This window comes from Phymastichus coffea, unplaced genomic scaffold, assembly GCF_024137745.1.
Source record: "Phymastichus coffea isolate CEN01 unplaced genomic scaffold, Cenicafe_Pcof_1.1 PCOF00124, whole genome shotgun sequence".
Taxonomy (NCBI): Eukaryota; Metazoa; Arthropoda; class Insecta; order Hymenoptera; family Eulophidae; genus Phymastichus; species Phymastichus coffea.
Genome location: NW_026706935.1, coordinates 548,736 through 565,006, shown reverse-complemented (window position 1 = coordinate 565,006; position 16,271 = coordinate 548,736). Strand labels below are relative to the sequence as shown.

Sequence of the window (16,271 nt, the reverse complement as noted above, 5' to 3'; positions counted from 1 at the left end):
TTCGTTTTTTTTTGTTTTCGTTGCATTTGTTAGTTGAATCGTGTGTGAATTTCCTAGCTATGGCAGATATAGAGAAGAAAAAAAAAACACGTACAAAAGACAAACGTTTTGTGGCAGCCCTCTAGAATATCTATCACGAAACTTACTCTAATCTTTTGGTGCTCGGTGGAACACTTTGGCAAGCTCATTCGTTGAAGCATGTACTGTAAATCATGATTAATACATGTCGTTGATATGTGCACGATATGAAATGATACAGTCTTTTCGTTCCTTCACTTTTTCATTTCCTATCTCGCTCAGCAAGATCATAATACACTTAAGAATACATTTTCCTCGATCAAGAATTATTATCTCGAAAAAAGTGAATGATTCTTTAGTCACATCCAAGAAGTTAAACCAAAAACCCTCATGACATTTCGAAACAAATAAATGACGCTCGATCCTAATAGTTTACATGGACAAAAAAAAACGAAGTAAAACGTTGGATGGAGTCATTACCTTATGCCAGGGATGAGACTTGATTTGCGGGAATTTGAACTCAGTATAATTGGGATTCATTTCGCGAATCTGGTCGCGGGTGGGTGTGCCAAGAACCTTAATGATTTCAACCAGTTGGTCCACGCCGCTGTCGCCTGGGAATATCGGTTGACCCAGTAATAGCTCCGCCAGTACACAACCAGCACTCCACACATCTATTTTCAAACATACACACAATCGTCATTAATTATTTTCGCTCTATTCATATTACTACTGTCATCATTATCGACGATTCTCAATATTATCTACTTCTATTTACAACAGCGAACGAAAGGCAGATTGGTTTTTTCCTTCGTGCATTTTCCTAATCGGCTTTTGTACGTCGAAAGGTTTAAATAACACGAGCATATACGACTAAAGAAACCATTGCGTAACGTGTCGCTTTAGCAATTAGTAGACGAATAATTGGAATTAAAAATTATGCAATAACAATAGGCTCGTCGACTGCTCGTATACAATTCTGCACTTTAGGCATTAACAGCCGAAAGCGATTGTTTTCTTTTCCCTCTCTTGTCCGAATCACATCCCACCACAGTCGATGCGTTTTCGATACGACGAATGCGAAAGTAGATTGACATCTAGTGAATTCGCTCGAGTGATGCAAAGCTGTTTATCTCATTCTCGAATTAGAGCAGCGCGCACGTACAATCGAACGGCCTTCGCGCCTCCTCCCGCCCCTCCATCGGCAAGTGCGTACCGATTTTCGTGGTGTAGTCAATAGCACCGAAGATGAGCTCGGGAGCACGATAGTAGCGGCTGCATATGTACGAGACGTTGGGCTCGCCCTTGACGAGATGCTTAGCCGAGCCAAAGTCGCAGAGCTTGAGTATGCCTGTCTCCGGGTCGAGCAGCAAGTTTTGCGGCTTGATGTCCCTGTGGCAGATCCCTAACGAGTGGATGTAAGCGAGCGAACGAAACAGCTGATACATGTATAACTGCGGACAAGAAGGGCGAACAAGTGTAAGCTTCATAGGGCGGGGGAGGGGGGGGGCAGGGGGGCCGCTCGGTACGGAGATGAGTCGGCATTTCCGCATACGCACCTTAATGAAACTGATTGGTATCGTCTGCTTGCTCTTGTTGTAGTGTCGGGCGACTTTGTACACGGTTTCAGGTATGTATTCCAGGACTAGATTCAGGTAAACCTCGTCCTTCTGCAAAATCAACAGAGAGCGCGCTGGTCAGTGTGCGGTGACCGAGGACCCGCTTGTTGTTCATCCAAAAACGCGAGTGCGTCTCGTGTTGTTTGCGTGCGGCGCAGTTTTCAAAGGCGTATCGTATACACAAGACACAAGCACGACATAGTACTGCTGTTTTTCGAATATCCTCTATAACTAGCCAAGCGGCGTTCTGTAGCTACTCAGAAGCTTACACTCTTTTTCTTGTCTACCGATTTATTTATTTGCTTTTTTTTTGTTTTTATTAATGGAGAAGCATGAACTGCCTAAAAAGACTGGCAATCAAAGGATTGATCTCTCACTGACTGTATTACTGGGTTATTACGCTTTTAACTTACGTCCACGTGAAAAACTGGATTAGTTGCGTTTAAGGCGTTCTACAAAATATAACAATCATCGCATGCGTTAAGAAAAGAAGGTGAATGAAAAAAAATCGTCGGTAGATCTGGACTTTCTTTCGTCAGGCTTCAAAGTTCGAAACTAAAACATCAGTGAGAAACGAAAGAAAGCTTTTTTGAAAGGGCCACGTCCGCATTAATATTTCGGTTCCGATTCGCGTAATGGTTGCTTTGAATAACGCAGAGAGGCTCACCTTTTCACCACTCGAGTAGAAGAAATACTTGAGTTTGACGATATTGCAGTGCTCAAGACGTCGCATGATTTGCAGCTCTCTGTTCTGCAATCGGGTGGAAAAAGAAAAAAACAAAAGATGAAAATCGTCGGTTATCAGTGTCGAGCGATCGGCGCGAGGCGATAACATGCCGAATAAATCTTACCTTGAATCGCTTGTCTTGCAAGACCTTCTTGATAGCAACGGTCTCGCTGGTCTCACAGAGTTTGGCCTGGTAAACGACGCCGAAGCTGCCATTTCCGATGACCTTGGTGTCGGTGTATGCGATCTCCTGGGGACGGTCCGGTCCGGCGCCGGGGGTCGCCACCACTGTTGTCACCTTGCTCCCGTCTTTGCCTGCGTTATACGTCGCACCGCCCATAGAAAGCAAACGCAAACATCGCATGTAAACATTACTCGCTTCTCTTTGCTTTTGCTGCTTCGCATGTAGGTATGTGCGTGCGTGTAGGTGTGTGTGTGTGGGGGGGGGGGGGGGGATTACAAGTCATGCATCGTTCTTTTACGTCCTCGCTAATGGTTCACGTGAATACGCGCTGGTAAAACCTGAAATACCAGCTTCGATCAATTAACCAGACTCTTTCTCTCTCTCAATAAAACTAATCGCCCGGTGCAGCTGCTACGTCGGCTAAATTAAAAGTCCACTGCGTCTTCGTTCTCTTCTCTCTCTCCTGACCTTAATAACCGGCACTGCGTCTCTCGAGGACTTCGGCACACGATTCTAACGGATGAAATCGTCTACCAAGCCAAAAACTGGCCGCAATGCCGGCCCGTGGGCTCGCCGCCTCTTGGCAAGCGTTTCTCGAAAGAAAAAAAAAAAAAAAAAAATGTTATCTCTACGCGCGAGACTGCGACGATACCGGCGTCTCGCGCACACTCAAGCAAGCTTACGACTGTCGAATTAGATGCATGCACATACGCGTGTACATATTATACACGGTCACGCCTGCGTTCAGAGTTCTGGCGCGAGGGAGGCACTTTGTAAATCACACGCTCGCTTCGACGAGGGCGATCGGAACACGGTGGAAATTCGAAGAGTACGACATAACCCATAACGCACGCTTAACCCCCAAATGCTGCCCCGATTGCGCAACGAGCACCGAATGGATGACGAGTGCTCGGTTATCGCTCTCTATCTCTATCCATCTCTCTCTCACGCTGGTATTTTTTCCGCGTTGCCTTGGCGTCGCGTCGTCTCCTCGTATCCATCGGCACGGCACAACCGATCCTTTCTTCGTCCGCGCGTTGGCTCTGTATGTTATTTGCGATAATTTTTTTTTTCTCTGAGCGACGACAGTTGAGCGCGCGACTCGATGACGATTCACTTTTCGTACGTCGACGAGCGAGAGAAGGGGAGAAAAAAACAATAAAAGACGAAGAACAAGCAGAATCCACGTTGAGTCGTCGCGAAAGGCTATTAATAGTTGCTCATCTCTCCGTGAAATAAGCAGCTGTTAGTCCAAAGTGGCGAGTGCCTGACGTTTCGTATATACCTCGCGCGGTGCGATAAATCAATCGATCTTCGCGGAGGCAATACGTTAAATCGTAAAAAGTGTACTCGGGACAAAACATAGAGGAATAGAATAGATAAATCATCGAGGTGAAATCTTATCGTTCGCGCAGAGGTTTCGAAAGCTTTTTTCCTTGCCCCGGCACAGTTAGAATGAGAAAATGGCAGTTCGCTTGCCCGTCAATAAAACGTCTTTATTTTGTTGTTTGATCTTCACCGACAAAAAAAAAATATACATATACAAACGACGCGAAGTTAATCAACAGACGCGTACTTTCGAGGGAAGAACAGCGGGCGCGGCAACCGAGATTCCCGTCCGAACTCACATCTCTTGGACTTCAACCGTCTGAGGAACTTGCAGATTTTCTTGTAAGCCGTGTCGGCTTGTTTGTCACTGAGTTCGACGGAGCTTTGCGTTTGCACAGCGCGTTCCGTGGCTTTGGCACTGCTACCCTTCGGGTATCGCCAGGTCTGCCGCGGTTCCGACCAGTCCAACACACTCGCCGGCGCCATCGTTTTGCCGTCGCGAACAATCACTTTGGAACACTCGATCGGGGACGGGGGAGGGCGCACCGCTACGGCACTGTAGCGTGGCTCGCCTAACCGAGCGCACACGTCGTTCTCGACGACGACCGCATCTCGGTCTCGCCCGTCATCTCGCTGACTCGGCGCGCGATTGCACTCGTGGAACGCGAGCGACTAGCTCGAGTGCCGCGAGAGCGACGCGAGAAATACGCGTGCGAGCCGCCGCCGTCGTCGCTCCTGCCTCCGTGGTGGGGATACGCGCCGGGTATTATGCCGTGCGTGTGTCCCCTTCTCGCGCCCGTCTGCGCGTTATAGCGGCGGCCGCGTCATTATCGTCTTTTTTTCTCGGCGCGAGGATCTTTGGAGAGCTCACGCGTGCCGTCTAATATAATCACTCGAGGCGAGAGTCGCGGATTCTTCCCGGCTAGATATCACTGCGTCTATTTTGGCGACCGAGTCGAGGCGTTAAGTGGGTCACCCTTTTCGGCGATTTCGAGAATAGACGCGCGCCCGTATCGCGTTGCACACCCTTGCGAATTTTCGGCCCGAGAGCCGCGCGCTGCGAAGACGACGAACGCACGACAGAGACAGATGAAATTGACAAGATAGACGTAATCCTTCTTTATTCTCTCTTATTCTCTCTTTTTCTCTCTATTTCTCTTATCAACCAGCGGGACAAAAAAAAAAAAAAAAAAAAAACCACGCGCTACCCGATACGATTAGGACGCACGACGACGATCGCGAGCAGATAAAAGCGAAGAATTACGACAGCCAGAGCAAATTATACAATGTCTGTTCGTCGAAGACGACGAGCATTCGACGGTCTCCCTCGAAGGCGCAAACTAAAATGAGAGAGCGGCACAAGAGAACTCGTCAATGAGGCTAAAAGCAGCGACGGTTCATTGAAGACGCGGCCGATAAATCGATGAGCCGAGAGGCTTTTCCGTAGGCATTTCACGCGCGACCGGCCGCCTTGGTCGCTCGCATCCCGATCAATTCCGCCGGCTGCTCCCGGAAGCTGCAAGAGGATGCAAGGGAGCTCTCCCGCTGCCCCCGCCGCGGATGTATTTAAGCGGCGTCTCTTTCTCACGCAACGCTCGGAGAATAAAGAGACGGGCAAGTGCGCACGTGCGCGCGTGACGTCAGCCGGCGGAGTCCGCGCGCGCGTGTGAAAAACGCGGCCGTGCGGCGACGCTCGGCTTGCCCCGGGCCGAAATTATGCCCGCGGGAAAATGGCAATTCGGCTGGATGCAGAGGTGCGCGCGCGCGCGCGGCTAAATTTAGCTCGCGCACTGCAGGCGGCGCGGCAATGATAACGACAGCTGCGACGTACACGCGCCAATGACTCGTCCTCTCGTGGCGAAGGCTCGGAGAAAATAAAATGAACCGAATGCACGGTTTCGCCTTTCGCGACGCCGGTGAATTACGTTGTATCAGAGGCGAAGAAAAAAAAAAAGAATATCCTCCTTTCCCCTTATTTATAGCCTCAAGTTCGATCGTGAAATTGTTCTCCGGCAGTTATTATGGGCAAAGGTCCTTTGACACAGTCGAGGCTAAGTGAATTTAATTGCGGGAGCAACTGCTCCGCGGATATCCGCTGTTCTAAGCGCCTTGCCAACAATATACACTTGCGCGCACTTGCGCGACAGATCGTTGTCTTCTAATATTCTGACGCGTTACGTAAAGCGTCGAGTCGCCTTTTGCGAATGAAACGCCTTATCATATCGCTCATTGCCGACGCACCAGCGCGCCATTTGCGCAATGATGCCGAGACAAGGAAAGCTCTCTCTCTCTCCCGGCCGCGCGGAGACAAAAGGAAAGCACTTTTCTTTATCTTCGATCGAGAATTTTCCGGCTTTCCGCGTTTTTCTTTTGCGCGGTGACATGCCGAACGTCCACCATTCGCCTCTCGCGGCTTTATCTCGTTTGGTTGACTTATCGATGACGCGCCGCTCGCAACCGAGTCGAAATACCAAACTATTGCGCGCCTCGAAATCGCGACGAGGCGAGAGCCGCGACAACAAATTTCGAACGACGCCGCGTCCAGGCGTGATAAAACTTTTCAACTATTACGACTCGTTGCAAGAGAAAATGATGATCGCAATCGCGACGAGCGCTGCCGATCGAATAGTAACGCGCGCCTGTGGCCTTTTGTTTGCCAAACGCGCTTTCGCGTTTTTCCGAGTTCCGCCGAGATTCGCAAGCGCGGAATCGCGATCGTCCGACATCGAGGATCGAGCGCGGAAAATATCCGTGAAACGTCGAAATCGGGTCACGCTCGACGCGTGCACGACACTTGCGCCGCCATCCTTCAAAATAATATTTATGCAATGCATTTATTTTCGTTCCGGGCGAGCGCACGTAACGTCCAATTGCAAAATGGTAAAGTCACTTGGCCGCGCGCCCCCCAATGCGCGCATTCGCGAACATTTCCAGTGGTCACGTAGCCGAGGGTGTTTTATTGCGTTTGCGATAATGGCTTTACAAGTTTTGATGGATGTTGAGCAATTGATATTGAATTTAAAACTCTCTTTTTCTCCGAATCGTTTTGAAAGTATCACGGAGGCATGAGGAAGAAATCTTGACATCAACGGCGATCCAAAGCAAACGCGAAATCGGAAACAATTTTAACACTCCGCCATTCAGTGAACAACCTCTCGCATTTGGTATTTTACGGAAAGAGGATGAAACGCCAAGGCTATGCACAAAAATGTTTTTTTTTTTTCTTCTTTCGTCGAGAGAATGGTTAAATCGAGGACGTTTTGTCTAATTATAGAAGAAAGATTTTATTTTTTTTCTCGACAACTCTCGAAAATAACACCGGCCGGCGAGTGGACTTTTATCGCCGTTTATTTTTATAAGTTTTTTGAGATGCGTGTGCGTGAGTCGCGCACGTAACGCGCACTGATCATACTGTCGATTACTTTGTTGTCCGCTGTCTTTCAATAAATCAGTTTTAATATATTTTTTTCTCCTTAATTTTTCGTTGTTTACGCGGTCAGTAACGATCAAACACGAGAGACACGAGGATTTTATTTTTGTTAAGCCATGATTCCACTAGTCGTCAAACGAATCGTATTCAAATGTCAAGGCCGATGAGAAAAAACGTGGAAGCGCCGAAAACACAGATCGTTCACTTTCAATCATCGACGATTCTGGCTGACTTCCAGCGGTCGATCAATCGCCACGCGCATTTCCGCGCTTAATTTTCTCACACCCGCGCGTCGGAAAATTTTTGCGCATCCACACCGGAGATAAGCGCGAGAGCGGAAAGTTTTGCCGGGCGATGATTTGTTTTCAAAATAGATGGTTTTTCACTTTTCTTTGAATAACTACTTTGATTCTGAAATAAGCATTGATGACAAGTGAAAGAAAATTTAGATCGCGAAAGTCACATTGCTAAATTAGAAAAAAACAATCAAGAAATTTTGCGAAGCTTCAGCTGATCTCCTAAAATACCGAAATAGTCATCCAACGAATTCGAAAATCGAAACAATGAATAAGAAAATCGAGAGTCGCGAGAATTGGATAAACGAAATTTTCCCGCGTCGCGTGTAACATATCTATAATTCGAATGGAAGGGTGTCGCTGTTATATTTTTAGACTTGGAAGCGTGCAACAAGTAGAAAATCGCTTAGCCCAATCAAAATTAAAATGACAACGACATCAGGATCGCACTTCTGATGCTGTTGTCGTCCGTATATACCGTGCATATTTTAGTTTTTTTTTCGACAGTCCATAGAAGGAAACATCGAAGTCGATATCTTTTATACATACATACATACATACATACATACATACATACTTACATACATACATATGTACATACTTACATACATACTTACATACATATATATATGTATATATGTATATATAATTGATAACAGTGTATGGAGATACCAATAGTCAATAAAGTTTCGTCGACGCGGTTTCGAGTGGAGAAAAACAACGATTTTATAATAATGTCGTTACAATAAAATAAATGAAGAAGAATGTTGTCTGTGGTGATTCGCCGATGGATCTTTGTTAAACGAGCGGAAAACGAATACGAGTAGTAATGACATTGTCAAACATAAGAAACATTAGTAATCAAGCGTAGATACACCGATGCTACAACAACTCGGCGATAAAAGATTTGTTCCCTCCTCAAACATCACGTGTCTTCCCTCGAGACTCGAGTAAGCTATTTTTAAACTGGCAATATATTTTTACGAACAAACGCAATCGGCGAAAAAGAAAAAGAAAAAAAAAAAAAAAAAAAAAGAAATATTCGCGTAGCTAATTGGCAAGCAAACATGATGTAAAAGGCTTCCTGCCTCACATGATCGGCCAACGACACAAGAGCACGTGAATTTCGCGTTTGCATTTGCACTTGGCGATTGTATTACCCGCATTTTGTTTTATCAAGTGCGCCCGCAGAATATTTTTGCTATTATTAGACGCGGCGTTGGGACGCGCCTCACATACGTGCGCGATTTCACGTCGCGAATTCGCGCGCGCGTATCTGCATCGTTATCGGATGAAGGAATTCGGTGGGCGATCGACGAAAATCGAACCGGAAAAGTTATGGAAAAACCGCGCGCGATTGGCAATTAATAACTCCGCGCAATACGGATCTCAACAGCGAAAGCTGGAATTGAATCTGCGTAGCCTTTCATTTAGGTTTTTACGTGGAAATGAACGCGTTGAACCGTTGACAGAAATCACGAGCAATTTCTCTATAGCTGTGAGCACCTGCTGAACGTGTAATTGTTATTGCACCTGAAAGATCAGTAGATAACGTAGATCCAAAATGGACTGTATCCATGAACACGGATTACTTTTCAACTACCCTGACATAAATATAGTAGTCTCCCGAGCTTGCCAGTGTAAGAGCTGTACTGATAAGGATGGCTTATTTGTTCAATAACCAATTATTTGAAGTACTCCGAGACTTATTTGGGCTGAAAAAATTAACTTATAAGCCATTGATTTTCGCTTCTATTCAGATTCGATTTCTACCGATCCGAGTGTTCCACTTTTGGAATTTTTTTAATCGGCGAAAACTAAATTGCGCGGAGTTAATAATGAGTTTTTCTATCTAAGCCAATCGCGCGCAGTTTTTCTATAATTTTTCCTGGTCGATTGTCATCCATTGTTATAGGCTATGCTAAGTCCGCAGTGCTGTTTGTTCGATGACAAACATTCAGCTATCCCGTTGAATTCAATAATAGGCAAAGAATGTTTGCTTTATTTTTGGGTTTTTTTAATGAGGAAATGAAAATTATACCTGGATGAGTCGCTTTTTGTGACGTTAACGTCTGCTTCAAACTCAATAGAGAAGTGTATCCCTAAGATTTGCTCATTTCAAAAATTAAATAAGCTATTGAATCAGAATGAAACGTAATGAGCGTATTGATAGCAAAAACTCGATACTCGGCACAATTATTTTTATAAATTTCCAATATCCATCTAGAAAAACATCTAGAACGCAATCGGAACTATGCATGCGTATAATCTTTTTTACGCGTTCACGTTGTCTTTTAAATGGATCGCGAAACTCCGATTTCCCCATAAGAAGAGTAAGAAAAAAAAAACAAACTTCCACATGACTTGGTGTGTATGACGTCAAATTCCAATGACGTTTTTCGCGTTTGTTCGCGACAAGAAAAGAAAGGTAGCAGCTCCACAAAGCGAGAGGCCAGTGTGCAGAAGCTCTCTGCACCAAGGATATATTTGGATGTACTTTTTTTCAGTACGCTATGATCGATCGCAAAAGTTTTAAAACTGTGTCATGCACTGTTTTTTTCTATCGTGGATCACAAAAAGAAATTTGTATTATTCACGAGCGGACTGTAATTATGTCTAATTAGTCAACGACGAGATTATCTTTTTAACGAAACTTGTGACACATACGAGTTTCATCTGCTGAGTTTTCCATACGAACAATGAATCAAGAATCGATATTTCAGCTGCAACAATCACGAATGAACATGTTTTTACTTCCTTCTTTGCCCCCCTCCCAATTTCCATACCTGGCAAAGGGATTGCGACATGATTTTTTTTGTCTCTTGGTTATTTTTAAACTGGTTATTCCAGCCGCTGAAAGACGATGACAATCAATGTGAAATTCAAATTAACCCCACTCGATCATCAAAGCTGTGACGATTAAATGTATAGTCGACTTGTTTTGCGTTTCGTTTTGTTTCAGGTGCGATTACACAGTTAACCCATACAAACACACGCACATACGCGCGCGCGCGTACATGACGCGAGTCAAATTTTTTGCGACTGATGCTTGGCGAAAAAATTTCTCAAATAGTCTCATTGTACTTTCCGCCTGAAATTCTTCAGTTTTGAACTGTTACATTGCGTGAAATTCTTAAACTGATAACACAGATGAATCCAGACGTGTAAAAAAATGGAATTCCGTTACGAAGTGAATGACTTTGAGATTTCTTTTGGTAACTTTCGCACCGAAGAAAAAAAAACAAAGGAATTGTCGGAAAAGTGGCATCGAATTGTCAATAAGATTGACCCGATGCGTCAGCTTCCTGTCTCATGACGTGTTTTTGTTTCCACCTGCCACATTACAGAGGATCTTGTAGAAAACTTTGTCGTTTGAATAAGAGGACGGACTAACCGGTCAAATATTCAATACAAGTATTTAAAAAAGTCAAGTTGACCCTCCTTCATGCAACGATAACAAAGCTGTTTTTTTTTTCAAGTCGATACTACACATACAAGTAAATAATTTGTCGCGAATAAAGAAACTTTCCACACGAAACCTCTTCTTTTGATAACAGCATCTCGGAATAAAAAAAGATCTATCAGCTAACGGAAAGCAAAGAAACTTGCGTGCGCTCGCAGCTTTTCACTCAAACGTCATTCATCACACTCCAGGAAAAGGCAGCGACACAATGCCGAAGCATCGGTTTACTAAAAGAATAAAAAAACTTGGATTATCGCCCACCCTGCGGAATATTTTCCGTAGTTGAGGCAACTCAAATAACAAACACATCACGCAGATGAGACTTGATGAGACGATGCAAATAGCCGCGCATGTGAAATAACCAACTTACATTAATAGTGCGATTGTACACGCAGCTGCGAAATCTTAGGAATAAGAGAGAGAAAAAGGAGACGAGTCGCGTCTGTTGCTTTTCTTTTTGCCGCTTATGGAATACAAAAAGCTTCTTCCTCACCCCCTCCCCCCTTTTTTGACGCTTTATTGCGCCTCTGACCCACTTAGATTTTTGGCGTAATTTTAAGATTTTCGCACAGCAGACGGCTATTTTCAGATGTGTTTATTGTGCGTACACACGACGAGAGAAATCGAACTTGGACTGGAAAGTAAAAGTCATTTGCATAGGCCTACTTTTATTGATTCTTTTTCTCTCTCTTACTTTCTTACGTTGTCGTCGTGGATGCCTCTATTTTCGTCGTACGGTCATTTGGAATAAACGCATCGCTTAACAAAGAGCCAACATCAAGACGTATTTATAGAAGTAGTGGCAGGATGTTGACAAGAAACTAATCGTAATCATCGTGTAAATAAGTCGCGCGACCGCCGCTTGAAAATCCGCGCGCAGCAGCATCTGTGAGTCGAACGCTCAACTATCCAGAGCCGATAAGTAGATTCTCTGCATTGCTCGCGCGAAGTTATGTTATTTTCCAGGAATGTCAACTTACGTAAGCGAGAGCACTTTGTCTTCGTTGTTGCAGGGGGACTGCACGTGTACCGCGGAATAACATGTGACTGATAAACAATTTGTTTTGAAAGAAAACTTTGTCTCCGCGGGCAATTGCCCTGTTATCGCATTGACAGAAAAATAGTCGGCGACTTAATTGCGATGCTCGTTTTATGCGACGGAGGCAATTGTGTGACGTCGGTTTTCATTTGTTTTTTGTTTTCAATAAAAGAACTTTCGAGAAAAAATAAACGCGTGAACAGTGACTAGCCCATTGCAGATTTTTTGTCGAGGAAATATTTTCGAATTATCGTGTTTCAAGTTAATGATACAGAAAATTGACACTCGAAGCTTAAATAGCTACTTTTCTAGCGTCCAAAATGAACGTAAATTGAAGTAACAATAGCAACAATTTTTAATTTCTATTCGAAACAAAAATAAGTTTATTTTGTTGGTTGCATCTTTGAAAAATTTTTCTTGAATTAAGCAGTTTTTTTTCAACTGAGAGCATTTTTACAATTTTCGTAACATTTTTTTATTACTTTGAACGAAGCCTTTTATATGAAATTAATTTTGGTGCACCACCTGTTTTCACGATAACATACTACAAATTACAAATGATCAACGGACGGTGCACAAATTAATAACTGAAGATACGCTTTGCGCCTAATTTTTTGGCTCGACCTTGCCATTAACCGGCCAAAAACTCTTTACGAATAGATGGATTTTTTGGCGGCGCGTACACTCGGATAAAATCCAGTCTCGCGACATGAAGAATACGCGAACTAAAAATAATATTATTCGCAAGAGGTAACTTCACTCGACAAAAAATCTCAAGATACGAATTGATGTCGCATTAAGCCGGTGCATTCGCATTTTTCCGATTAATCCTAGCGAATAATTCAGAGAGAAACGGAGCGAGAAAATTAATTACACAAATATAGAAACAATCGAATGACGCACACGCGCATGCCTGACTTCGCGAAGAGACGGAGAAAGAGAGAGAGTTCTTTGACTGCGATTCGCACACGTGTTCGTACGTGTTACGCACACACTAAACCCAGGCGGCAGCGACTCTTGCGTTTTTCATCGACCCGCGCTTAGTTCCACCTGAGTTTCTCCGTTTGATTTTCGAGCAACCGTCAAGCGTCGGAATAATTGACTTGGCATAATTTTACTGATTTAATTGCCTCGCTCGCACGTTCGATTGACAGTCGCGAAGGAACGCCAAATAAATATCCGCGCAGGTGTGTCTATACCTGCAGTCTCATTTCCGATAATTTGTATTTTTTTTTTTTTTTTGAACGATCGATTATCAAGTACCTCGTATGGAGCATAATTTTTAAAAGCGACGTTTGTCTTACTCGAACGTTGTTCCCTTTGATCTTGCTGTCGAAGAAGCTTCGCTGGACACGTGTGCAAATAAGCTTCTTCCTCGGCTTCGTTCTTCGCTATAGCCTACCCTCGCGAAGTGCAAAGACTATTTTGCCGATCGGAGACAACGTCAGAGGATAATTCGAAATTCCGCTTTTAGATTTTAAAACATTTTTCGGCCGACATAATTTGCGAAAAGTTCGCGAGATTATCGAACAATTGCGTCATTGCAAAGTCTTCTCTGACGCAAAAAGAGGCGAATGTATTATACAGTATCATCTCTCTAATGCATAGTGAACTCGTAAAAGAACCCGTCTGCCCTCGCGCGCGAATATTCCTAAAACTCGACGCCAGAGGGAATCCTCGAAAAACATACAGCGAGAGCGAACTTTTCTTTTACGATCGCGTGACGTCGTGACGGGGTTGTCGAGCTGTTGGGTTCCCGATTAGCTTCTGAAATTATTACGGATGACGACATTTCTGTGGTGAGTTGAGTGTACACCGTCGTTTCGTATTTATTGCAAACCAAATTCCTTCAATTTGCCTCGTACTCAAATCAATTTCGCTTGATTAATTAAGGCCACAAGTTTTTTTTTTCTGAGAATCAGACGGCTTTTTTCAAGACCGCTGCGAATTTCAGAAAATGTGCTCATTTTATCGATCGAAATTTGCCCAGTTCAATCAAAACAATAATCAAATGTGGCTTGCGAAGTAACGTCCGCTCAGAGTTGCCGAGGAATAAAACTTCGGCACACGGCAACACGCAAAGACTCGTGTGCTTGTAGCATCTGAAAACGATAGCGTTCGCAGTATCCCACAGCGCAATACAGGTCTCGTTCAAAACGACTAGAAAATTTGACCAATGCCAGTTAGTTGGGGCGAAGTCAAACAAAAACAAAACGCGGTCGCTCGCTCGATACGGTATCCGCATCACCATCGGCGGCAGGACTGGCCTGGGGCCGTTCTCATAGGTGGCGATGAAAAATCGACCGGGCCGCGTTTACGGTATTCACGTTTCGAAAAGCATTCGTTGAAAAAGAAATTCACCGAGAGATGCGCGCACAGCTGGCTGCCTTTCGTCGCGCAAAGTCGACCGGCCGATTTTCGCGTTTCGCAGAAGCAGACCACGAAGGCTGGCTCAATCGGCGCGATTAATTCAATTGCTCGCGAGAGAGCCGCTCGGCTATCTGCGCCGATGATGCCAGGCGAATATTCTGTCGCGCGTAATTCAACGCTCGCCGTCGCGATATAGAATTCTAGACCAATTAATTCCGGTGGGACGCGCTGCTCCCGACAGCGCGCTCGCGACGTTGCTTCCGCTGAAACCGCGATTGACCGGATCGTTCGACCGACTACGCTAACGACCGGCGATCGCGAAAAAAGGAAAAAAAAAAATAGAGAACCAGGAACGAGGACGACGAGAGAGGCGCGAGAGGCGAAGGGAAGAAAGCGCACGACCAACGCGGAAATCGCGTCGCGCGGCGTGCGTGACGGCCAGCTCGCCGTGTGCCAGAGAAGGCGCCTGTGAACGGCTTCGTTATGTCGTCGGTCGGCGATGCCGAGGTCAAGGTCGCGCTCTCGCCAGCCCCGTCCACCTTTCTCGCGGCACGCGCTTCGAGATGAATTTCCACCGCGTTGCTCGAATCGGCGGAGAACGGCCGTGAGAATTGCCCCCCCCCCCTCCCCAACCCCCTCTACCCGGAAAAGATCGACACCGCCGCCACCGCAGCCGCCCAAAATTAGCTCGACTTTTTTGACAGGGCAAGACGTATGCGCCGGTTGCATCTGCATCTATTCATAGACGCGTCATTCGCCTTTCTGACAATCGCGTGCGCGCATCGAGACGACACGCGCAAAAAAAAGAAAAAAGAAAAAAAAAATAGCTGCGCCACCTCGAAATAGACGCGCCGCGCGGAAAACGCTGAAAACAATCGAGGCGGACCTGTCCAGATGCCCGACCACAGGAACAGCACTTCCCTCGGCGCCTCGTCGGGCGGCGTCTTGCTGTCCCGCTGAGCTGGTGGCCGCTCGTCGGCGATCGCAGCGGCGGCGCCCTCCATGCGTTCGCCTGCCCCGTCGTCGCTGCCAGGGCCAACACTCGGTCTCTCCCACGCGCCGGATATCCTCGGCACTCGCGGTCCTCGCTCGCCCGACACCGACTACCAAGGCGCGCTTGTCAGCCCCTCCCCCTGGGCGCCGCGCGTATCGCGCCTACGCGCAGGTCTACGACCGAGCCAACCGAGCGCGCCGCTGCTCGGTCCTTCTGCTCCTCCTCTCGTCGACGAGCGCGCCACGCGCGTCTCGCGCGCCCGATAAACCCATTGCCGGCGCGCTCCCGAGCGCCGAGACCCCGAAAAATCCACGGCGGATCGGCGCGACGCGACGCGAGCATCGATCCCAGCGCGACCGATTCCAAGACCACGCGGGTGTAACGCCGGTTCTCTTCGCGTCACGAGCCAGCGAACGAGAAAATTTACCTTGCGCATTTTTTTTCTTTTTCTACGGTTACGAAATGCATAGAACTACCATGTAAATATATACACGCTTTTATACGTCGAATGACGCTGCACTTGGCACTATGTTCTATCGTGGGGTGGGGGCAGTCGAAATAATCTAAATAACATTTGCTAGCCCATTAATCAAAGATGAAAATCAAGTTCGTCGTAGCTGAGTCTTTTGGCAAGCGCGCAGTCAAGCGATTGTGAGACTTACCGCGAGATCGACGGTTGTAACTTCGAAGAATAATTGGAAGAGTTGAGCGAACGAGCGATGCCAAAGTAAGCAGCGGTTATTAGTGACCTTCGATGCTCAACGTCTCGTGCGATTGCTCGAGGGAAAAGACTGGAGCGGAG

The 16,271-nt window shown here is 46.0% G+C and overlaps 1 protein-coding gene across 4 annotated transcripts in view; it reads right to left on the bottom strand.

The window, feature by feature from the left end:
• LOC131671367 (glycogen synthase kinase-3 beta-like) overlaps positions 1 to 16,271 on the bottom strand; it is a 31,946-nt gene that overhangs the window by 2,323 nt on the left and 13,352 nt on the right. Inside the window, exons 1-8 of one of the 4 annotated variants that reach the window (XM_058947729.1) lie at positions 4,177 to 4,567; positions 2,489 to 2,700; positions 2,305 to 2,388; positions 2,051 to 2,089; positions 1,578 to 1,688; positions 1,235 to 1,472; positions 499 to 692; positions 147 to 203 (exon numbers count right to left, since the gene is read on the bottom strand). In XM_058947729.1, coding sequence (XP_058803712.1) covers positions 147 to 203; positions 499 to 692; positions 1,235 to 1,472; positions 1,578 to 1,688; positions 2,051 to 2,089; positions 2,305 to 2,388; positions 2,489 to 2,700; positions 4,177 to 4,363 — 1,122 coding nt within the window. In that variant the 5' untranslated portion in view covers positions 4,364 to 4,567. Of the gene's footprint in view, positions 1 to 146; positions 204 to 498; positions 693 to 1,234; positions 1,473 to 1,577; positions 1,689 to 2,050; positions 2,090 to 2,304; positions 2,389 to 2,488; positions 2,701 to 4,176; positions 4,568 to 16,271 lie in introns of those variants that run through there. The other 3 variants (XM_058947730.1, XM_058947731.1, XM_058947732.1) reach the window with 3 other exon arrangements.